Consider the following 24,269-nt stretch of genomic DNA (forward strand, 5'->3'; position numbering starts at 1 on the left):
TCTGTTGACCACCGTCTACCTCGAATGCAGTCTCTCTGGTTGGAGGCCATATCTGCGCATGAGAAGGGAGGGAACTTCTTCCAGGACAGTATTGAGTCAGGTCTACTTTGAGAATCTGATGAAAGCAAGTTATGAACACCTTTCCAAGAAAAAAAAAAATGGCCTTTTAAGGAAACAAAATCAATGTATTAATTTCCAGCAAGCCCCTTGCCCTTCTGAAGTTTAGAGTAAGAGCCTCTGTTTTAAGAAAACTGATACTGCCATATCTTCTCCCCTCTCTGGAGAACTAACTGATATTTGCAGCTTCATTGATTACACGACCATATTAACACTGATGATCCTCAGATGACTTCTGGATAGTCCCCTTGAGTGTATGATAACCTTTTCTGTACTCCGTCCTACCTCGTACTTCCCAGTGCACTGAAGTGTCAGACTGCTCCAAGATGAAGAGCTTAAAGACAGCCTAACTGAAAAGATGTAGATGCTACACTGATAGCGATCAGGCTGTCTGGAGTGTAATATATCAAATATTAGTCTGCAGCAGCTAAGGCTATCACTGCTATTGAGTGCACAGTACTATCTTCACTTCCATGACAGAGATTAGATTGGAGGAGTAGGACCTTTGGTTAACAATAATCGACTGCCTCTATTTGCTAATCCTCTTCCCATGCTACTGAGGGTCCAGTTTTCCCCCAAAACCTTCTTGAGGGATGCTGATGGCCTATTTTGTTTTATGTCTCCTCAGCAAGTTCCTGAAGATCCAGTGCCTGGAGGGTGGAATCTGGGAGCAAGGCAGCTGCCTCCCAGTGGTGTGTGAGCCCCCTTCTCCTGTCTTTGAAGGCATGTATGAATGTACCAATGGCTTTGAGCTCGACAGCCAGTGCGTGCTCAACTGTAACCAGGAAAGTAAAAGGGTAAGGATAACTTAACTTTATTTCAGATCAGGTTGTGCTCTGCTCTTGAGGACCAATCCAAGAACATGGAGCAGAAATGGTCTAAATGAACCCCAACAGGCAGGGCCTTACTAAGTCGGGATACTAACCAAGGGTGTTGAGATTATTTGATAGGGAATTCAGAAGATACCATGTTTTTTTTGGAATAATCTCTCCTTATTTCAGACCTTGATCTTGGGTAAGAAGAACAACCTTATGGGTTGAGTCCCTGGGTAAATTACAAAAATGCTAGGATTCTGATTTGGCAATGTGATTTCCTCCGACCTGCTTTGGCTAGAAACGCTTGTTATATTTTTTAATAGAGCAGAGTCCTGATCAGGAACACGAATTCCTCAGCAAAGGCAAAGCTGAAAGCACTGTTGGACTACCTTTTGCCCTAGGATTTTGGCACAAGAGATCTCAAAAACCAACCACAGTCTTATCGTGGTTATGTGACTAAAATCCATTTTATTTTAGAATCTTCTCAAGTACCACACACATACATGAGACAGGAAGTTAAGCAGACTTCCTAGGCAAAGATCAATGGCCTTGACTGCTCTCCTGGCACATACCTTTATCTCAGTGTCCAGTACTCCAAGATAAGCACTGCAGGACAGATGTGAAAATAACACTCCTTGAAATGAGACCCCTGGGAAATCAAACACATCTGTTTGCACTGATCGTTTAAGGACTCAAGGAATTGGCTAGATGAAGGGAGAGTTAGCTATCATTCTAAAATCTTACTTTCTTGGGTTTGGTGAGTTAATGCTATTCTCTGTGTTCTGCATATAGTATACTTTGTGATTCCGGGAGATGACAAGCCAAGAGTTACAAAAACCAGCACACATGTGTAGAAAGGGAATAGGACTTTGGTGAGATCAAAAGCAACCATGATGCATCCATTCAAGCTGAAAGGAGAAAGGCAGCTTCAAAAAAATTAGGAGTTAGTTTCACTGGCTAAGTAATCTTGAAAAAAAAAACAAAACAAAACAAACAAAAAACTGGTATTTGCCATAAGCAGCATTTGTGGGATAGGATGACTAGATCAATGCAAAACAACACCACCTAGAAAGAATTTCCAGAAACTAGCTCAGAATACATGGGCCACAGCTAATAGCTCACTGTATCTTTATGTCAGAGGGAAAATGCACTATTTTTTTTTTTTTAGGGTTGTTCCTGTGGCATATGGAAGTTCCCAGGCCAGGGGTCGAATCAGAGCTATAGCTGCCAGCCTACACCACAGCCACAGCAACACCAGATCTGAGCCGGGTCTGTGACCTACACCACAGCTCACGGCAGTGCCAGATCCTTAACCCACTGAGCAGGGCCAGGAATTGAACCCACATCCTCATGAAGACTAGTTGGGTTCGTTACCCCTGAGCCACAACGGGAACTCTGGAAAACACATTATTAATGAATTTTATTAGTTTAAAAATTGTTCATGATTCCCTCGCATCGAAACAACAAAAGCTTGTCTAGACTTTTTCTTGGGAGGGGGGAGGCGGTCAGTAACAATATGGTTTATTATCTTAATAGTGTCTTTTAGTTCAGGTTCTTTTGACCCCACTTTAAGAGAAGTTAGTGGTTACCAAAGGGGAAAGGGAGGATAGGGATAAAGTAGGAATTTGAGATTAACATAAACACACTACACTACACATAAAGTATATAACCAGGAAGGACATACTGAATAGCACAGGGAACCATACTCAATATCTTATAATAACCTATAAGGGAGAAGAATCTGAAAAAATATTCATATTCATATATGTATACACACACACACACACATATATATCATTATGCTCTACACCTGAAACTAACACAACATTGTAAATCAACCATGCTAAAATAGTAGAGTAAAATAAAAGTAGTTTGCAAAACTATAATGTACATGTTTTTGAATTTTGATATTCTAGCATCCCATCCTCTGCACAAAGGAGGGACTATGGACCGAGGAGTTCAAGTTATGTGAGAACCTACAAGGGGAATGCCCCCCACCCACCTCGGAGCTGAATTTCGTGGAGTACAAGTGTGAACAGGGATATGGGATTGGTATGTTTCAGAAGGGATGCTGAATTCTGCTACCGGGTCATCCTTTTACTAGGCTTGGCTGGATCTCGAATCACATCCATTGTTCTCCTCGAGGAGTGGATGGAAATGCAAGCAGCTAAGGCTGCTTCAGTCAAAATGAAGTTTATGACAAATTCATTTTTTGTCTCCTCCACACGTGTGTAGTGGTGGTGCCGCTGCTGAGCTGCGTGTCTGGTGTCTGGTTGTGCTACCCACTTTGCTGCTGACTGAAAGTGGGTTGACCGGTGGCAGGAGTTGTAGTTCCAAAAGGAAAGGTGGAAACATGCAACCACACACAACCCACGTGCTGGGTACCTCCTCCATGCTCCCTACTCTTGTCAAGAGTTCCCGAAAAGAACAATTCAAGGTGGCATTTGCTTGCCATTCTTTCTGTACAGGGAAATCAGGCTGCAGAACCCAGGGGCAGCTTCTTAATGAAGTCACTGAAGTTAAACGGTCTCTGTGGCTGGAGCTGATTTAAAGTGAAGTTGACTCAAATTTGCTCTGGCTGGACTTAGGCATCACAGAGAAGAGAAATGCTAGATGCTGTTTGTGGGAAAACCTTGTGAGATAACCCCTAAGTTTTATGACACATTCATAATTGATCACCAGCAAGGAGTAATTTCATAAGTGATTCTAACTTGTAAATGCCAATAGGCAAAATTTGAGTTAATGCAAAAGCTTGCTCATTTTGGAGAATGTTCTTTACCATCTTTGAGTTGCTCTGTGCACTGAGGAATCTTGTAGTTGGGCAAGGAGTAGCAGGAGGCTTAGACTATGCCTCTTCCATGGTGTCTCATGGAGAAAATACTTATTTCCCCACCCTCTAATTTCTATCTTAATATATCATACACTCCCATATATGGGATCTTTAAGAATCATGTAACTCTTTGAGTTATTATACAAGTTGTTGGAAAACAGGAACAGAGATGGTAAGAGCTGAAATAAACTTGGAGATCATCAAATCTTTTTTTTTTAATTAAATTTCTTTGTTATACTTGTCCTTGAAGATCTTGCTGTGGCCTAATGTTATTTAGATTCCACACAAAGACTTCAGGTCATCCAGTCTTTAGATGAGGAAATAAAAAACCCTGAGCATGTGCCTTCTTGAATAGAATTTTAGAAGACACAGATATGCCACATTCATGGAAATTAAGCAAGATTTTCCTTCAAAAGGCCAACATGTGACCAAAATCTCCACTTTTGACTCCCCTTTTGACTTTTTTGGCCGCCCCACAGTATGTGGAGTTCCTGGGCCAGGGATAGTCGGGATGATCGGAGCCACAGTTGTGACCTCTGTCCCGGTGCTGCAGAGACACCAGGGATCCAGTTGTTACACAGCGGGAACTCCTTCTTGCTTTCTTTTTTAATCACAGAGGTTTCTTGGCTACCAGTGTCATGATCTTCAATGCAGCAGGCCACATAAATCTGTCCTCGGATTTGGGCCATTTTTTTCCCCAGCTAGTGAAGTTCATAGGTAGTGGATGCGCAGTTATAAGCTTTCAGGAATCATATAAACAGAAATGATATAAAAATTACTTAAAAGGCATCAACCAATTGGGATAGGCTTTGGCTGGCCAGCATCCTGGAGTGGGGTCTTGGAGACCTGCAAGACTAGGAGTTAAACTTTTCATTGCTGGGTCAGACAGAGATTCAGAGATTCTAAAGGAGAGCGTATGTTGGAAGAGAAAGAGGCAGGGCACTTGGTGCAAGGAGTTAACGTGAGGCAGTGGCTCTTACTCATTAGTGTAGGAGTATTCCTACGTATTCACAGTAGATGTGTGTCAGCCCTGCCGAGGACCATGTTAATGAGATGACCCTTGTAGAAACTGATTGTGAAAAACCGAAGCTAATGATTCCAGGATGAAGACCAAGTTGTGGGACATTCAAGTTGTAAATTTCTGTTCCTTCAGGTGCTGTGTGTTCCCCATCATGTGTAATCCCCCCCAGTGATCCCGTAATTCTTCCTGAGAATGTCACTGCTGACGCTCTGGAGCACTGGATGGAACCTGTCAAAGTCCAGGTGAGGAACAGGTCATTTTTATGTGCTAAGGATGTAAGACTGTTCAGCCATTCTCAACCGACAGCATGTTCCTTGGGGTAATTTCAGAGGCTTTCAAGCAAGTAACCACAGGGATGGTTTCTAGAGAGAAGGATTGAAAATCAAGAAGAAAAAAGAGAAAAGGCTGTAGAAAAAAAAAATAACACATATCCAAAGGAAAGTTTAAAAAATAATACAGAAGGAAGATTTGGAGACATAGAGAATGATGATACAGGAAGAAAATTGAAAGAGAAAATTGCTACAAATAAAAAAAAAGTAGGGCAGGAAAACAGGATAAGCCAAATAAATGAATAAAGATAAAAGAAGGTTGGAGAGGGAAAGATAAATTAGAAAAGCTGCAAATAAAAGTGAAAACAGGGAGAGAATGACTAAAGGAAGTTAAGTTTTAAAAGTTACCTTTCCTGCCTCCATTTCCCACTCTCTCTAAACCCTGAAAGCCTCTTCCAGAGCCCTGTAATATTCAAAGTCAATCTTGAGTCAGATCCATTACATCTACAACCTATTCTCTCGGCTTTCCATTTGTTTCCATCCTCACTTAAAACCCTGAGGACTCTGCCTCCCTGCAGGGCCCACTGGTCCCTACTTTCTCACACCCCTCCTGACCCTGGTGCCACATCCAAGCCCTTCTCCCTGCCTCCTCCCTGAAATCACCAACATTTGAATCTAATACCAACAGAATAAACCACTCACCATCATCCATGCAGTTGACATCTTCTGACCCTCCAATCACTCCCTCCCCCAATTTCTTGAACACTTTAGCTCCTGGCTTATAATCGCTTTACCTAGTACCTCTGGCATTACTCTTACTGAGTTCAGCATCCATGCGTTTGGTCCTTCCTTGGGGTCTCATTTCCATGGCCTCCTTTTCTCCAATGGTCACCGTTGCCTTCTTGACTTCCTCTCCCACATGCCCTGCTTGGCTCCCTCTAATTTTGCCACAGGGGCCCTTGGCTGATTATTGAACATGCCAGGCCTGTTCCCACCTTAGGGCCTTTGCTCTGTGGTTCCCTCACCTAGAATACTCTTCTCCCAAGTATCTTCAGGTCTTGTTCCTTTGCTTCGATCAAAATTTCCGGAGTTCCCGTCGTGGCGCAGTGGTTAACGAATCCGACTAGGAACCATGAGGTTGCGGGTTCGGTCCCTGCCCTTGCTCAGTGGGTTAACGATCCGGCGTTGCCGTGAGCTGTGGTGTAGGTTGCAGACGCGGCTCGGATCCCGTGTTGCTGCGGCTCTGGCGTAGGCCGGTGGCTACAGCTCCGATTGGACCCCTAGCCTGGGAACCTCCATATGCCACGGGAGCGGCCCAAGAAATAGCAAAAAGGCAAAAAAAAAAAATTTCCCTCATCAGGGAGGCCTCCTTTGACTACTCTGTCTCAAAGTTTAATTCCCCTAAAATTTTGTCTCCCTTCCCTCCTTAGGACTTATCATGATGATGCCTATTATATATTTTACTTTTTTATCTTATATATTACCTCTTTCTGCCACCAGAATAAGAATATTAATGAGAGACTATTGTCTCTTTTGTTCACTACCATATCCCCAGATCCTAGAACACTGCCCTGTATGTAGTAAGTGCTCAATAAATATTTGTAGAATGAATAAATGAAAAAAGATAAAGAAAAGGCTATACAAGATGTAAATGGGGATGCTCTTGTGGTAAGTTATTTCTTCTTAGAATAAGGAAGGTGGGGATGTCATAAAGCCTTAGAGTTTGGTGGCTTTATTAGACTGTCCAATAAACAAAATTGTGGAAGGCTGTTCTCACAGAGTCATCAAGAGATGGACTCTAGGAGTTCCCGTCGTGGCTCAGTGGTTAGTGAATCTGACTAGGAACCATGAGGTTGCAGGTTAGGTCCCTGCCCTTGCTCAGTGGGTTAACGATCTGGCATTGCCGTGAGCTGTGGTGTAGGTTGCAGATGTGGCTTGGATCCCGTGTTGCTGTGGCTCTGGCGTAGGCCGGCAGCTACAGCTCCGATTAGACCCCTAGCCTGGGAACCTCCATATGCCGTGGGAGCAGCCCAAGAAATGGCAAAAAATAAAAGACAAAAAAAAAAAAAAAAGAAAAGAGAGAGATGGACTCTAGAGATGTACCACATTTCAGTTAGGAACCATTCTCCGATTTCTCCTTTTTTACTCACAGCTGATTGTTCTGTATTACCTGCAGGGATGTGTGTAACAGTGGGACAATAAGGAAAAAATAAGTATGATTCAGCAGTGAGCACTGGGGAGTAGCATGACCCTATTGATTCAGTCAGTCAGTCACTCAACACTCATTGGGGCTTACTATGTGCCTAGAACTGGGCTAAGTGCTGGGAAAATGGAGATGAAAGAAGTGAGAGTCCCTCTGTTCACAAGATTTATAATCTGGCTACAAAATGAACATTTGTAATAATGCAACACGGGAAATGTCTTGGTTATGGTAGAAGTGCTGTGGGAACACTGGAGAAGAAGGAGCTAGTTCTTCTGCTTGGAATCTTTGGGGAGTTGGGGAAAGATCAATGGACCAGGAAGCATTTCTTCTGGGCCTTAAACTATGATTGAGAGGAACATTCTAGAAGGTAAAGAATGGTAAGAAGTTCTATGTGGCTGAACGCAGGGTGTGTGTGGAGGTGAGGGAGAGGGGAGATGGGAGCTAGACAGATGAGGTAAGGGAGAGGCAGGTAGGCAGGATCCTGTAGGGCATGGCAAGCACCTCTTAGGACATTGAACCCAATGAAAACACTATGCAGGAGGGGACCCACCACAGGTGTGAGCGCGCCGTGAAGACCGGGTGGGAATGGGAAGAAGAAAGCCAGGAAAACACCTTGTCTGGTTCTCCCATCCCCTGGCCTTTCCAGACTTTCTGTCCCACTTCCCATTGTGCGTTGTGAAGGCACAGCTGGAATTATGGTACCCTGGAGGAAGACCTTCTGCCCCATGTTCTCAGAGACCCAGAGGGTCAAGGCCCTTTCCATCAGTCCCTTAAAGACAACTTCCTATGATGAAAGACTTCTTCTCTATAAGCCGCTAAAGGAGGAAAGGATGTTTACAATCCATTTTCACCACTTGAGAAATTAACTGGTTCAGGAACTCTTCTACATTCTCTCCACCATCTACCCAGCAGGGCATCCAGTGGGTACAGTCATGGAGGTAGGGTTTGTGAGGCCAGAGTGCAGACCTTCCAGTGACTGGGGTTCTCCCACCTCTGCTTTTTGGCTTGGGACATTCAGAGAAGAGCAGTTCACGTTTCTTCATTGCAGAGACTTGACTATTTCCAAACTGGAAAGCAATGTTCTCTATTTTATTAAAACCTCCTCTTTCTCATCTGTACTTTGGAGGAGTCATTATCATTTATTTACCTCGTTCCCATAGCATTTTGTTCATGTTTATATTCTTAGTTCCTTTTTCAGTGCTGGGCACTTTGTAGGTATCTTAATGAACATTAGTTGAATAAGCAAAGAAATTAATGTAGCATCATTTTCTACTTGGGGAGTAAATGTGTATTTTCTCTACAAACTGGCACATTTCAAAGGCTTTTTACTAGTGTGTATCACTCTATCCTTGTCAATTTCAAGTTGCCCTCCCAAGACAGAAAAGGCAGAATTTATTTTCTTCTTAAGCAAAATACCAAACATTATCATCTGTATCATTGCATTTTTCATTACTATGGTAGTCAATAAATCCATGGTTTTGGAAAGTAGGTTATCCAGGCATAGTTTTGGGATAATAACGTCTCAGAAACACTGTAGATGTTGGAATAAAGAAGGCATTTTTTTTTAAACCTGTGTTTTTATTCATGATCTCTGTTATTCACAAGCTGCATAAACTTAGGTTGTTTCACTCTTCTGTGCCTCAATTTCCTTGGAAGTAAAGTAGGAATAATACTTAACTCATGAGGTTAGTGTGATTATCAGATGAGAAACATAAGGATAGAACTTAACTTTGTGCTTGATGTGTGGTAACCTTGATCAGTTGTCATTCCTAATGGAAACAGGTTGCCTCTCTTCACCTCTGCCTTCCTCTTCTTATCTGTAATAATATGCCATGCTCTTTATGATTGGGGGGTACAACTAAATTTTGTAGTGGAGGGTCCCCATTTGCAATATGGTGAGGGGTTCTATTACTTTAGTGGCATTCTTGAGACTTGTGTCATATTTCTGTGTGAAAAGAAAGTGACACAATTAAATTAGCTGCTTCTAGCAATGTAGGGGAAGAAGTGAGGTAACTCACAAAATGAACTTCTCTTGTGAGACGAATTTTTTCCTGAAAAAAAGCCCAAAGGTCAGAAATTAAAAAACTGAAAACTTAAGTAATAGTTCCTGCACCCCCAAATCAATATTCTTAATACCAAAAGAAAACCAAGGGTTAATCCAGTAGTTAACATTCGTTATAGAGTTGCTAAACATGCTATTATCTGTGTTCTTGCAACTCTTTGGTAGATGTCATAAAATTAAGAAGGATTTCTTACAAACAAAGCTTACAGGGGCTGCTTTGCTTTTAGGGAATTGAAACTTCATTATAAGGAGTTCCCGTCATGGCGCAGTGGTTAACCAATCCGACTAGGAACATGGGGTTGCGGGTTCGATCCCTGGCCTTGCTCAGTTGGTTAACGACCTGGCGTTACCGTGAGCTGTGGTGTGGGTGACAGACGTGGCTCGGATCCCGTGTTGCTGTGGCTCTGGCAGAGGCCGGTGGCTACAACTCCGATTCGACCCCTAGCCTGGGAACTTCCATATGCCGCAGAAGTGGCTTAAGAAAAGGCAAAAAGACCAAAAAAAAAGAAAGAAAAAAAAAAGGAACTTCATTATAAGAGAAAAGCAAGAGAAAGAAGTCAATGGAAGCAAAATGATGACAAGGGTATTGCCTTTGTGTTCCCAGGTTCTGAGTTGAGGTTATGCACCAGCCATAGGTGATGCCATAATGTCTGGCACTTTGTGGCACTCATTGGCTCTGGAGGGTGGGAAAATTGTAAGCTTGTCCTCATAAAGAAGGAGAAATGCCTTATAAACCAAAGCAGTTGTATGACATGAAAGTCTTCTTCGAGTAAAAGCCTCGTGACTTACATTGATTTATCTTGAAGGATATTCTCTATTGCCCTCAATCTTAAGGTGTGATGTCCTTAAGAATCACTTGGGCAGTTTGTAAAGGGAATGGACACAGGGTTCCCCTCTTTGGAGAGCCTAGCAATGCCTTGGGGCATTTTTCTTTTAACAAACACCCCATTAATTCCACTGTAGTGCTTTGAGAAACCCTGCAATTATAAAATAAAATACTGGCAACGTAACTATTTTAAGTCCAAGCACACCTATTTGGAGCCTGGCTCATTTGTTTAGTAAATGATGATGTCCTATTTCATGTAAATCCCTGCTATCTCCCATACTTCAAATACCTTTGTGTCTGGCAAGACTACAGAGCAGTGGATTCAATTGCATCATTTTCTCTAGTCTGCTTCCAATGACTTCATCCTTTGTAATAAAAAAGATATCTTATATTTGGATAACACTTTATTGCCTTCAAAGTTGCATATGTATGATATATATTTTTTCTATATTTATGTTTTCATTGGAATCTTATAAACCAAAAAATTAGGAAGGGAGGATTATATTATTCTTACTTTACTGACAAAAATAGATGTTGTCAGATGATCTGTCCAAGGTTGCACAGCTTTCAAGAAATGAAGAGAGAAGTGCAACCGACTTCTGACTTCAAGTTCAGTGTGATTTCCCCTGAATCTCCCTGTTCAGTGTAGTCTTTTGTTTTGTTTCCTGGTGTATGTTTGGGTTAGGGTGCCCCTCAAATAGAAAAGAAGTTACTTCCCTCAACCATGAGAACCTCCTTATTCCCGCATTGCTGTTCCCTTCTTGTGAGGTCTAGCAAAAATAATTTAGAGAAATATTTCCCTGTAAGACTCCTTTTCCTTATTGTGAAAAGAGTTTGTTTTTAAAGAACAATCAAGTATACTTTTTAAGTTCCTATGTAGTTTATTTGCCTGTCTCTGGGGGTTCTTGTGAGTTTTTAAAGCACCCCTTCAAGATAGATAGTACTACCCTCACCATTGCTTGTGAGCAGACAGGGCTCCAAGGGGTAAGCCTTATAGTGTTCCAATTCACCTAGTACAAATTTTAAGTTTGGAAACTGAAAAGATATCACCGCTACCTATAAGAAAGAAAAATACTGTTCTGTAAGTTTTATACTTTGTAATGTGTGTGTGTGTGTGTGTGCGTGTGTGTGTAGATAGGCAGGTGTAAGTCATTTGTTTGTCTTTTTCTGTCCCTTTTACAAATGGGGCTGGAAAGACAATTAATGGCCATTCAGTGTTTCCTATTGGAACACTGCTGACTAAAGAAGCAGTTTCCAACGTATTTGGTTATGAGCCTGAGAAGACAGTAAGGATGAACCTATTATTTCTAAATATTTCAAGGGTATGCTGGCTGTGAGAAATATGCAGTAAGGGTTTGAAATTCCCAGGTGGACTTTCTGGGCCTTTGTTGGAATAATGGCATCTTCTTCACCTCCTGCACCCAGGGACTTAGACCTTTCTCTGCGGATGGCATCAGCAGAGAAATATCCTGACAGGAAGAGGAGACGCCAAACACAAAGGCCTTCTTGGCTGTCAAACAAATCCCAGCCGCTCAAGGTGACTAAGCAATGGCATCTGGCAGCTGGGACTGGCAGGAGTCAGCCAACGGCCCATTCAGTACCACTGCTCATATGCAGAAACAGGCGCTTCTGGCAGACTGTCCTCCTACACCTCTGGGGCAGTAGCTGGGTACCCTGTGTTCTAGGGCACCCAATCTGATAGTGTGGCAAGAATTCCCTGCGGGTTCCACAATGGGCACTTTGGGCTTGTCTCATCCCTTCCTTTCCTCTTTGTTTTTCTCTTCTTCTTCTTCTTTTCTGTGATTCTAGCACCAAACTATAAGGGTCTTGAGGATAGGCACGTGTCACCTTCACCCCCAGACCTCCTCCATGTGTGACTCATTTCACCCCTTGCCCAGAACAAGGTTGCTGCATGAAACCAAAGGGCTTGAAGAAGGTAATGGTTCCCGCCTCCACAGAGCCGTTTCTCATGGCAAACCAAAAAGCCTAAGGTTGATTTTTTATTATTGTCCTTAACCACTGTGTCTAGAGAATGTTTTACCATATCTTGTGACTTTCCTATTTAAAATGTGAAAATTGGGAGTTCTTGTTGTGGCTCAGTAGGTTAAGGACCTGACATAGTATCTGTGAGGATGTGGGTTCGATCCCTGACCTTGCTTAGTGGGTTAAGGATCCAGCATTGCCACAAGCTGTGGCATAGGTCACAGATAAGGCTTAGATCTGGTGTTGCTATAGTTGTGGCGTAGGCCACAGCTGCAGTTCTGATTTGACCCTAGCCCAGAAACTTCCATATGCTGCAGGTGTGGCCCTAAAAAGAAAAATGAAAAAGAAAAAAAATTTTTAAATAGGAAAATTGATGTTTTGGCTTTCATTATAAAGAAGTGGACCTGGGAGTTCCCGTCGTGGCACAGTGGTTAACGAATCCAACTAGGAACCATGAGGTTGCGGGTTCGGTCCCTGCCCTTGCTCAGTGGGTTAACGATCCGGCGTTGCCGTGAGCTGTGGTGTAGGTTGCAGACGCGGCTCGGATCCCGCGTTGCTGTGGCTCTGGCGTAGGCCAGTGGCTACAGCTCTGATTCAACCCCTAGCCTGGGAACCTCCATATGCCGTGGGAGCGGCCCAAGAAATAGCAACAACAACAACAACAATAACAACAACAACAACAACAACAAAAAGACAAAAAAAAAAAAAAAAAAGAAGTGGACCTTTGAGAACCAGATTTCATGGAGAGATTTTTTTTTTTTTTTTTGCACATAATAGGGCAATTGTTTGCACATAAATGAGTTTTTCTAAATTGTATTTGAAAATATTTCTTTCTGGAGTTCCCATTGTGGTACAGTGGAAATGAATCCAACTAGTATCCATGAGGATCCAGGTTCAATCCTTGACCTTGCTCAGTGAGTCAAGCATCTGGCACTGCCATGAGCTGTGGTGTAGGTCACAGATGCAACTTGGATCCCACGTTGCTGTGGCTGTAGTGTAGGTGAGCAGCTGTAGCTCTGATTTGACCCCTAGCCTGGGGACCTCAATATACCCTATTAGTTTGCTTCCTAAGTTCATTTTCCTAGATTGAACAATACTTTTCTTTTTTAGTGTATCATAATTAGGAATTAGTGAGGCCCAAATTAAGGAGGTTTTCCTGTGGCCACACGTGTTAGGTTTGCAAGGATTCTCAGCACTGCGTGGAATCCCTCTCCAAACTCCCCAGCTCAACAGAATTGCTCAGTCAAAACAAATCTTATAATTTCTGACTTTGTTTTCCTAAGTCAGTCCCCAAAGGATTAATAATTCCTTAAATAAAACCAAAATGTTTTAAGAAGAAAAGAAAAGCAGGGCAAAAAAAAAGAAGGTAATGTCTTCCAGGAGCCCTGGTCTCTTATTAACTGGTCTCACCGTCCTGTCCATCTCCTTGTCCCCTAACCCTTGCCCTCCCCCCACCTTGAGTGTCCTCTTGATGGGTACAATTGAGTGTAACAGCTCCAGCAACACTTGCCACACATCGTGGGACAACAAATTCCTCAGACATGAGTCATGAAAAGATCTTCTTTTTCACAAGTTTTAAGCATGGAATTGTTCCCTCTCTGTTTGAATAAGTCTCAGGCATCAATTTCATCTTCTCAAGGGAAGAGGAGGCAAGAGGGTCTTGGAGGGTGGGGGAAAGTGGAGCTGAAAACTAAACTGCAGGGTAATAGGCTATGGTCCAGATAAATATGCAAAACAGTTCTGTATTTTATTTAGGAAGGCACACATCGGTAATAATAAGGAAATTGTCACAAACCTGGGCAGCAGCATAAGTTTGTGATCTGATGTGATTAGTAGCCCATTCTGTCAAGTAACTATTCCTGATAAAAAACAGTTGAGCAATATTGTGTTAGACCTTAATGTTGGCTAAGCATCGGTCTTGTGACTTTAAACAAGACATTTAAGCAGGCAACAGCCTTCATACAGCCCTACAACCATCCTAATAACCCTTAACTGCTTTTCCTTCCCTTCCTCCATCTCTCTCTCCCTCTCTTCCTCCCTCCCTCCCTCTCCTTCTCCGTCTCTTCTCCTTTTTCTTTGGCTCTCTCTTGTTTTCCCTTTCTTTCTTCTCCTTTCCCCTTACTTTTTGTTTGTTTGTTTGTTTTAGTGTAAAATGGCCCAAGAGGAGATCGTTAAACTAATTTTCTCATGAATTTTCCTTTTGAAAACTTCAAAACAACTCCTTGGGCATTTAATCGTCCACAGCTGAGTCATCTGAGAAGTGGCTTTCTAATAGTATAACAATGATAGTTATAATCTTATAGAAATAATCATCTAAAAATTCAGAAAGAGTTGTTACCAATAGGGAGCAAAGAAGGAGAATGTTGTTGGAAGGACATATGGAAGGGACATTAATTGAATCTCTAGTGACTTAAACTCTGGAAACAGATGCAGAAAGATGTTAAGATTTGATCAAGCTGCACAGAGGCTATAAGGTTGTTCTTTCAGTTATTTGCTATAGCTTTTCAAATTAATATGTAGGATTATAATGTGTCAAAAACACTCCAGAAAATAATAAAATCATATTAAACTGTTAAACAATAAGTGAAACACATAAGCGGTTTTGTTTTTTTGGTTTATTTTAATTTATTTACTTTATTTTTCCATTTTATGACTGCACCTGCAGCATTTGGAAGTTCCTGGGCCAGGGGTTGGATTGGAGCTGCAGCTGAGGCCTACACCACAGCTACAGCAATGCCAGATTTGAGCCTTATCTGAGACCTGCACCACAGCCTGCAGCAACACCAGATCCTTAACCCACTGAGCAAGGCCAGGGATTAAAGCCACATCCTCACAGAGACAACATTGGGTCCTTTACCCACTGAGCCACAATGGGAACTCCTATAAAAGGGTTTTTTGCATTTTTTTTTTTCTTTTGAGCAAAAATAGGTTTGAACTGGGCAGCACCAAACCAGAAGTGGTTAAGAGTGCTCCATAACAGAAACTGGGGAGGGACTTTATTACTGAGAAAAGGTAGGAGCAAAATAAGGAAATTATTGATTAGTTATAGTTTAAAGCATAGTTGGTGGTTCATGATTGGTTGTCCTTTGGTTTCAATTTATAAGCTTATGGCATTGACAGGCTTAGATTTTGGTTTGTTTCCACAGGCCACCATGGCTTTAAAGCCACTCAGTGTAATGGCCTCCTTGTTTAATCAATTCAGCACACCTCAGCAGGACCGAGCCCTTCTATACCTCCTTCTCACTAGTTTTCTTCCCATTTCACTTCTCTCTGTTACCTCACCACCACACATGAGCTTATAAAGTATAGGACCTGGAGTTCCTGTTGTGGCACAGCGGAAACGAATCCAACTAGGAACCATGAGATTGCGTGGTCGATCCCTGGCCTCACTCCGTGGGTTAAGGATCTGGTGTTGCCATGAGCTGTTGTGTAGGTCACAGACATGGCTTGGATCTGGCATGGCTTTGGCTGTGGCATAGGCCGGCAGCAACAGCTCCGATTAGACCCCTACCATGGGATCCTCCATATGCCATGGGTGAGGCCCTAAAAGGACGAAAAGACCAAAAAAATAAAAATAAAAAGTAAAAAAACAAAATATAAGACCTGAAAGACATTTGAAATTTTCCTCCAATTTTGATCAATAAGTTTTTATTCAATTAATTCTGTATATGCAGTCTTTTTTCCTAGGAGATGAGTGACTTTCATGGGCCAGAGGATGGAAGAGGGTCCTAGAGCTACAACATCTTATTTAGTGGTTGACAAATACTTGTTAAAGGTTGTCTCTCACTAAGTCACTGAGAGAAGATGTATGAGTGGGAGAGAGGCCCTATTCTCAAGCATTTTTCAATCTAGGAAGACGTATGACACGGGTACCCAAACTTTTGCAGTTTTTACAGAGATTAAGGAGGTCGCCAATCTGAATTAGTCTTAAGACTGAATTGTAGAATATTAAAAAATCATTGAGATGGGCATTGTCAACTCCATTATCATGAATTTATCCTACAGATACAGTTTGTGTATGAAATGATTTATACATAAACTTTCTTTGTTAGAGCAAAAGGCTGAAAATATCCTAAATATCCATTAATATGGGTGTGGTTAAGTAAATTAGGGTATATCCTTGCAATGGAATAATATGCAATCAGTAGACTACAGGGCCTCAGATACCATAAAATGAATAAAACACCAAGAAACATTAAGTGAAAAAGTATGACCATCTAACAAAGAACAATAAATGAAAGCACTAAATGAAATAGTATTTTATAATTTGTGTGAGGAGATAAACAATTTCACATATGTATATATGTACATAGGCTATCTATTGATATAAAAAAAGAACTAAAAATAGGAGGAAATTGGGTAGTTGGAGAACAGGAATAGGAAGTAGATTGTGTATCTTTTTATGCCTTTTACATTTTATATTGTGGATGTGTATTACATAATAATAAAATTACATAAAAATACAAAGGTATAAAAAAATAAATTGGAAATAATGAAAGAGCATTGGAGAAAATAAATTGAAAGACAGACTCTTTTCCTTAACTTTTTTTTCCTTTTGCAATGTATTTTTAAAATTTCTCAACTATTAGAAGACCAACACTCCTGCATGTATAGAGGCGGGAGATAGGATGGAAGGGATGAAGGGCATAAGGGAAACTGTTACAGTCAGTTCAGAGTGTTCTGGCAAGCTCTGGTTGGGGTCCTCATGTGAGGGTGCTGAGACTAAGATCCCTTCATGTGTAGGAAACGATGTACTTTCCACCCCCCCCCCCCCAATAGACTTGGAGATCTTTGAGGGCAGTGATGAGACTGGTGGCTTTTCAGATCCCTCTTGCTTCTAGGGAATCCGGCCCATAGTGAGTGACATGTTTGGTCTGAATTGAATGAGTGACTGACTAGAGCAGGGATTAGAGGTTCTTAGTGGATCCAGTGCATGGGAAGGAATACATTTGCCATGTATTTGCATTTCAAGTGTTCAAGTTGTTGCATTTTGACATTATCATTACCTGGTGACAGCAATAAAGTATGAAACATTGAATTTTTTTAATAATGAAAGTCATGACCACTGGTAAATAGAGTTCTAGTGGAACCTGTTTAGAACATAAACAAGAATCATTTCCAGGTAGCTGAGCCATCATTCATGTGCAAATAGTTCTGCTTAAGTGGCTCTGAGTGCAGGAGAATAGCTCACTTTTTCAGTAGGCTGGACACCCCACTGTGTCTACCTTATATATTTGTATAATCCTGTACAGTTGGCCTTCATATCAGTGGGTTCTGCAGCCTCAGATTCAACTAACTGTGGGTCAAAAATATTTGGGAAAAAAATCCAGAAAGTTCCAAAAAGCAAAGCTTGAATTTGCTGCTTTCAGGCAACTATTTATATAGCATTTACATTGTATTTACAATTATTTGCATAGTACTTATTTTGCATCAAGTATTATAAGTAAGTGCATTAGTATTAAAAGTAATATAGAGATGATTTAAAGTATACAGGAGGATGTCCCTGAAGGTTATATGTAAATTATGTCATTTTATATAAGGGACTTGAGCATCCTTGGATTTTGTCATCCGTGGGATCCTGGAACCAATCCCTTGTGGATACCAAGGGATGACTGTATATATTTGATAATCCCTTTTTTTAGTGCAATAATAACTTTAGCAAAGTCTTAAGCAAAGCAAAACCACATACATTATTACAGTATAAAATTTCGAATATCAAAATTTGGGAGGTTTAAAGTATTTATTTCTCCTTTAGGGAAGATGTGAAGGAGGACTTTTAGTTTGTAGTAGCACAACTCTAGAAAAATACTGCAGATTTCCATTTTCATAACTGACCATGAGGCGTATATTCCTATACCTACATGTTAGCATATGCAAGTGTCTCCAATCTGATTATTGCCTAGTCTTAGCATTCTAGAATATATAATTTTCAATTACTGAGGTTCTATTTTATGTAAAACTCATATTCACAATATGTTATTACTCTTCTGATTGTGCTGAATTTCCATTGTACTGAATATAAAATGTGGGTATCAAAGTCCACAAATGGGTGTGTTGGTAGCAGGTTCTGGACAGAATCTCCTTTTCTCTTTGGAACCTCTTATGGGACTTTCTCTTTTCCTGGAGTGTGTCTTTTGAAATATTAAAATAGAAAAGTTAAAATAAAAAAAAAAACCTCCATGAAAATGAATTATTCTTCAACAAAGAATATTTGTTTAAAGGCACATCGGGAAGTGGATCCTGGAAATCAGAGAGTTGCCAGTGTTTTAACGCAAACACCTGTTCATACTCCCACCAGCTTGATGTCGGTGCCATTCTGAGTCCTGGGGGTTTCATGCTAACCCTGTCTGTCCAATGCATGGACCCTCTTTGACTTCCCACAGGGAGAAGTTAAATAGTACTAACAAGAGTTGTGGAGAGAGTTTGGCCCACATTCCTTGCTTGGGCCCTCACAACTTGTGATCTAGGGTCCTTGAGACCTATTTTCAATTCAAGACTCTTCTTAGGGAGCTCTCTTTCTCATCCTCTAAAACCCCATGGTACTTCCTGATCGACATGGCCATCTCACAGTTTCCTGTAATATTTATTTAAAATTTCAGAACACGCAGAACCAATATTATTCTTACAGCCAAATTAAACTCATTATAGTATTGAGGATGCTTTTTTTAACCACAAAGACACTATGTAAAGTTTGATACCCTAGGGAGGGTGAAGATTTTGAAAAGGATGAAAAGTTCCCTCTGCTAAGAGTTCCTACCTTGGCTCCATCTGGCAGGATTAGCAGCTCCCTGGAAAGAGCAGAGGCCAGTCTTGGACCTCTTCATGGGGCCCAGCGGGGCTCCCTCTGCAGGAAAAGGGTTGGGCTGGTGGGGTAAGCTCAGGATTTGGCCCTTCTCTCACTGATTAGGCGACTCTGTTTTTGTTTTCTTTTCATCTTGTCCTTCAGAGCATCGTGTGCACTGGGCGGCGTCAGTGGCACCCAGACCCCCTCCTGGTCAACTGCATCCAGTCCTGTGAGGTAAGCCACCTCCCCTTCCCCAAATCCAAACCAGAGTTCTCTGATCTGCTCAGTTTACAGAGACCTGAGTCCTTCTGCTTCAGGAGCTTACCCCTTCCCTGCTCCTACCCCCTTTGTTTCATCTCTTAAATTTAGTTCCATAATTCCTAAATTACAATATTAGAATGTCTGATTTTGCCTGCTTTTCTTTTAAAGTAAAAATCTCCAGGGTTCCATGTTAAATGACTTGTTTAAAAAAAAAATAAGTTAAAAGCAAGTCAGAATTATTTATGGTTTCAGGATTCTCTAACTGGGCCTCTCTTGAGCTTAGTTAGATCAGAGTTTTGCATATCGATGGCCCACAGACAGAGGTTTGGCCAGAGCGGTGTCTGAAAACAATTTTGTTTTAGTTGCCAATGCTTTAAAAAATTGGGATTTTCACATAGAATTCATATGCCTATATGTAACATTACCCCCCCACACACACACATGCCCCAAATAAAAATAAATTGAAGACTCTTTGTACAAAGATTTTTCTCTTGAAAAACAAGAAAATCTGGCAACTGTGGCAACAATTAGCTGGATCTGAGTGAAGAGCAGACGCCCTCCAGTTCAGCACCATCCTCACCAGTCCCTATGGCTTCTCACCTACTGGCTCATGTAGGCATCTTGACCTTTGAGGAGAACCTGTAGTCCACTCTTGATTAACCCAAATTAGAGCTTTACTATCTCAAGGCATCCTATTTACTTCCTCACATAGGAGATTCCCCTACCAAGGGGAGACTTAGGGAGCTGTGAATGCCTTAACTAGATTAACAGGAGTTATTGTAAGAAAGAATTAAGAAGGAGGGAGAGCTTTGCCGAGGGAGGCTCTGTCATGGGGGCTCTCTCACACAGACACAGACACACACACACACACACACATTCAAGTAATTGAGCCACTTCGCCACAATGCTCCGATCATTCTGGCTGTGTCTTGTGCACTAGAGAGAGCTGTTTAACTGCCCTCGACTTTCAGCAACCTTCCCCCTCCACATACACACATGCCCAACCCACATGCCTTTAGTTCCTGGATTCTTCTGCATCTCTAATTCTGGGAAACTGCGATCTACATGAGGCCAAAGAGGGGGAAAGGGTGGGGTCTGAGACAAAGGGAAAACTGGGTGGGGAAATGATACCAATAAAACAGCATTCTGAGAGTGCATCAGGAAAAATGCTAGCAAGGAGTGTGCCTTGTTATGGTTGGGCCAACAAAATAGCTCATCTTCTGCCATCATTAGAAAAACAGATGGCAGTAGGGTGGGGCGGAAGGGGAGTGACTCATCCACTGGGCAGGGGGTAAGAAGGGGAGGAGGAGGCCAGGGAAGGAGGGAGATAAACAGACAGAGGACTTGAGGACTGGGAAGAGATCAAAGGGATCCTGAGAATTCCCTTCTGCTGCTTCCACGCATGATCGCCGGAGGGAGGGTAGATGACAGGGCTTGGAGCCGGCTTTGGTGTTTCCCAGAAGGTTACAACACAGAGCTTTCCCCATTTGTCTTCCCTCAATGCTGCACCCCAGCACATCCTCTGGATCCCTTTTCCAGAGCTCCCTAGGCTTCTGTCAACCCCTTTGTTGATGTGACAAGGAACAAAACTGCATTCTCTCTTATGACCCCTTGCCCAACTGTGATCATGCATGGCTGAGGCTTGACGACCACACAGCTGCTGATCCTCCCACTTTGGGGGTTCTCAACGCGTGGCCCCTGGACCAGAGCAATTGGCATCATGTTCTCAGGCCCCATCCCAGACTTACTGAATCAGAGACTCTGGGTGTGGGGACCAGCAATCTATGTTTTAATAAGGGCCCTGGATGAATCTGAAGACCGTTTAAGTTTGCCAGCCACCACTCTGGCCACTATGGGAGCAGACAAGAAGATCCATTAGACTACGGATCTCTAATTTGAAGCTTTCTTTGTCTAGGAATAATTGTAGCTTACATTATTCACATTCTGATTATTCTACAATATTTCCTGAGGCTCTCTGGATAGGACAAGATTTGACAGGACACAATTTAGCTTCTGGTTTCCCAGCAAAGGCTAGGAAGAGAGGAAAACACTTAAAGGGTAGAAGGAAGGAGCAAAGAAGAAGAGGCAATACTGTAGGAAGGGGATTGGTTTGGGGGGGGGCACATGAGGAGAAGGAGAAACAATTCTGAAAGAACAAGTAATAAGAAATGCATAGAGGGAGGGTGAGAACAGGAAAGAAAGGACAAGAGAGGCTGAAGCTGGCATGTTCTAGGGGCAGCTTGGCAGACACTTAATTCTTTACTGGAAAAAGTCAGCTAAACATATTAGGGGAAAGTGAAGAGTGTCAGAGACAGATAGAGTGAAAACACAGACCCCAAGGCAAGATCAACTGAAGAGAGCTAGGTGGGTGAGAGAAAATTTTAAAACATGCAGCATAGAAATCTGAAGTCATATGAGATCTTTTGTGTCCCAGGGACTAAGAAGGATTTTTGTATTTTGCTTTCCAGTACCAAATTTAATTCTAAGATATCCCCTTGGGACATTCAGCCTCATGAGAGCGAAGTACTTATTCTTTATTTCTCTCAATACTCCCAAGGCAATGAATCCATCCCCTCACATGTGTCACTTCTGCACCTCTTATGGTGTCCTATCCCCTTGGTCACAGAGATTTAGCCTTCACCTCTGCATTAGTCTATGCCTCTCCCTTTCTTTAAGAGATAGCTCTGGAGGTTTCCTCTTAAAAAACCTTCTGTAAATAATGCCACCCTCCCACAATCACTCATGTTCCTATTGTCTCAAGGGCACATGAATATCCACTGTCTATGATCCAGACATGTTTATGTATTAAATTCTATCTTTCTAGGTGTTTCTTGTGTTTAGCCTTCTTGACCTGGTGGTAATTTGATTGGTGGAAAGTTTCGAAGTCAAACAAATGTAGATTCAAATTCTAGGTCAGCTGAGTGCTGTGAGCCTTACTATCTTAATCTGTATGGAGAAGTGGGGCAACACAGTTGTGATGAGGGATTAATGTGATCGTGGACATAGAGTAGTTAAGCATCATGCCTGGTCCATGGTCTATACTGGATGCTTAGAGTGTGGTGGCATCTCTTAACACACTATTAGCCCCTTTGTGACTGCTTACTGGATAAGTGCAGCAGAAGGCAGGAACAGAGCTGCTGTGGGCCTCAACATGGTCAAATGCAAACTCTGAAGATGGGCGAGGGGAAAGAACACTAGGAGAAAATGGAACAGGCCATTCCCTGGAGACTCACTGAGATCCATAACTTGCCAATCACTTGGAAACAGGTGCTGATTCCAGTTGGTCACTAAGTCAGTCCCCAGATCACTCACCTTATGAGGAGCTCTGCTCATTTCTACCGTTGCCCCCTCCTGGGCCTCAACACCTCTCACCTGGTCTACTGCATTTGTTTCCCAATTGTTCTCTCTAATTCCAGACCTGTGCCCATGAAAATTATAGTAAGCACACAAATAGTCTAGGATAACTGTGTAGAAAATAAAGACTTACTCTGCCAAATGCTTGTGCAATCAAAGCATTCTTTTTCCAGCATGGAGAGAGAAAAATGGAGAGAAAAGGGGGTTTCCTCATTTTGTGAGGTAGTAACTGGAGTGTTCACTCCATCTATGAAAGCATGATACTGTCAGATCGTATGTGCTAATCTCTCTTTTTTCCCTTCCTTCCCTCTTTCCTTCTTTCTTTCCTCCCTCCCTCCCTGCCCCTTCCTTCCTTCCTCTTTCGCAAAGACATATTTATTAATTCTAAGAAAGTCTGCAGTCCTAGATTTCACTTAAAGTAAGAACATCTTGTTCTCTAGGTAATGCAGCTGGAAATAAAGACCACATTTCCAGCCTTGTTCTGGGTAGAAATGACTAATTTCCTTCCTGCACAATAATTAAAACTGAGTGCCCATTGACCTATATTTTGGCTCTGCCTACTCTGTGAGCACGCATCTCTTGCAAGTTCATCATGCTTCCCAGCTGCCCCAGTTTGGATCACAATTTCTGATGTTCTCTCTTCAACCTTTTGCAGGTTCTTGTAGAGTGGTACTCTTTCTTTTTTGAAAGAGCTGCAGAGGATGACAGAATAATGTCAGAATTAGGTTCAAATTCTGAGTCTTCTCTTGTTCATGATGTATAGTAACTGGGTGACTTTCTCTCAAAACTCCTATGAGAATCAAGTAAAATAACTGATGTTAAGGTGTTATATAAATTGCAAAATAATGTAACATTTGTAGTGATATTGCTTAAGGAACAATATACATCACCATATAAGGACAGGGTCTTATTGAAATAATGCGTATGTATTAAGAATCAAGAAATGGTCAAGAGTTCCCGTCATGGCTCAGCAGTTAACGAACCTGACTAGCATCCATGAGGATGTGGGTTTGATCCCTGGCCTTGCCCAGTGGGTTAAGGATCTGGTGTTGCCATGAGCTGTGGTGCAGGTCGCAGAGGTGGCTCAGATCCCGCATTGCTATGGCTGTGGCATGGGCCAGTAGCTACAGCTCCTATTGGATCCCTAGACTGGGAACCTCCATATGCCACAGGTGCAGCCCTAAAAAGACAAAAAAAAGAAAGAAACAGTCTGCTTATACACAGTGAATATCTTTATGAGTATTTATTGTATCCTGCAGGTTGACATGGTTAATTGATGATCTTTTGGCTTCTAACACAATTTAGAAAACTTAAATATTTTGGGGGGAATTTCAAGTCTCTCTGGACATGCTGGCATTCTCCTATCAATTCTTACACACATCCCTGTAAATACCTATAATCTCACTTACATGTTTTATTCCTTTGCAAAACACAGGCCTAATTCTTCAGTGACATGCTTCTACCTCTCTAAAGGAAGGGAGAAAGAGAGATGTAGGTATACCTTTGGCTTTGAGAGTCTTAAACTGAGAACTATTGGGTCAGTCTTCTGAAGAGTAGCACAGCAGACATAAATGTGGGGAAGGAGTAGCAGGAGGAGTAGAGAATGACAACAGTGTCATGCACAGAATCAGGAAGTCTTGCAAGAGAAGCAACAAGGGCAGCCCCGTGAAGCAGAAGGAAGGCTGTCAGGGTCTGGAGGGAGGCTTGAACTTCAGTTCCTTCCCTTGGGCAAGTCGCTTAACTTC

The 24,269-nt window shown here is 42.0% G+C and overlaps 1 protein-coding gene across 6 annotated transcripts in view; it reads left to right on the forward strand.

Annotated features, from left to right (window-relative positions):
* The window catches only part of PAPPA2 (pappalysin 2), a 522,663-nt gene that overhangs the window by 462,290 nt on the left and 36,104 nt on the right, over nucleotides 1-24,269 (forward strand). For all 6 annotated transcript variants that reach the window (XR_014816258.1, XM_084977645.1, XM_084977647.1 and 3 more), the window contains 4 exons: nucleotides 746-914; nucleotides 2,849-2,984; nucleotides 4,916-5,025; nucleotides 19,073-19,144. Coding sequence is in view for 5 of the 6 variants with exons in the window: in XM_084977645.1 (XP_084833771.1) it covers nucleotides 746-914; nucleotides 2,849-2,984; nucleotides 4,916-5,025; nucleotides 19,073-19,144 (487 nt within the window). In the remaining variant the exon portion in view is untranslated. The remainder of the gene's footprint in view (nucleotides 1-745; nucleotides 915-2,848; nucleotides 2,985-4,915; nucleotides 5,026-19,072; nucleotides 19,145-24,269) is intronic.

The sequence above is a fragment of the Sus scrofa genome, chromosome 9 (genome assembly GCF_054392235.1).
Source record: "Sus scrofa isolate SSC_HxYL_T2T_F1_AM1 chromosome 9, Sscrofa_HxYL_maternal_Yorkshire_Landrace_v2.0, whole genome shotgun sequence".
Taxonomy (NCBI): Eukaryota; Metazoa; Chordata; class Mammalia; order Artiodactyla; family Suidae; genus Sus; species Sus scrofa.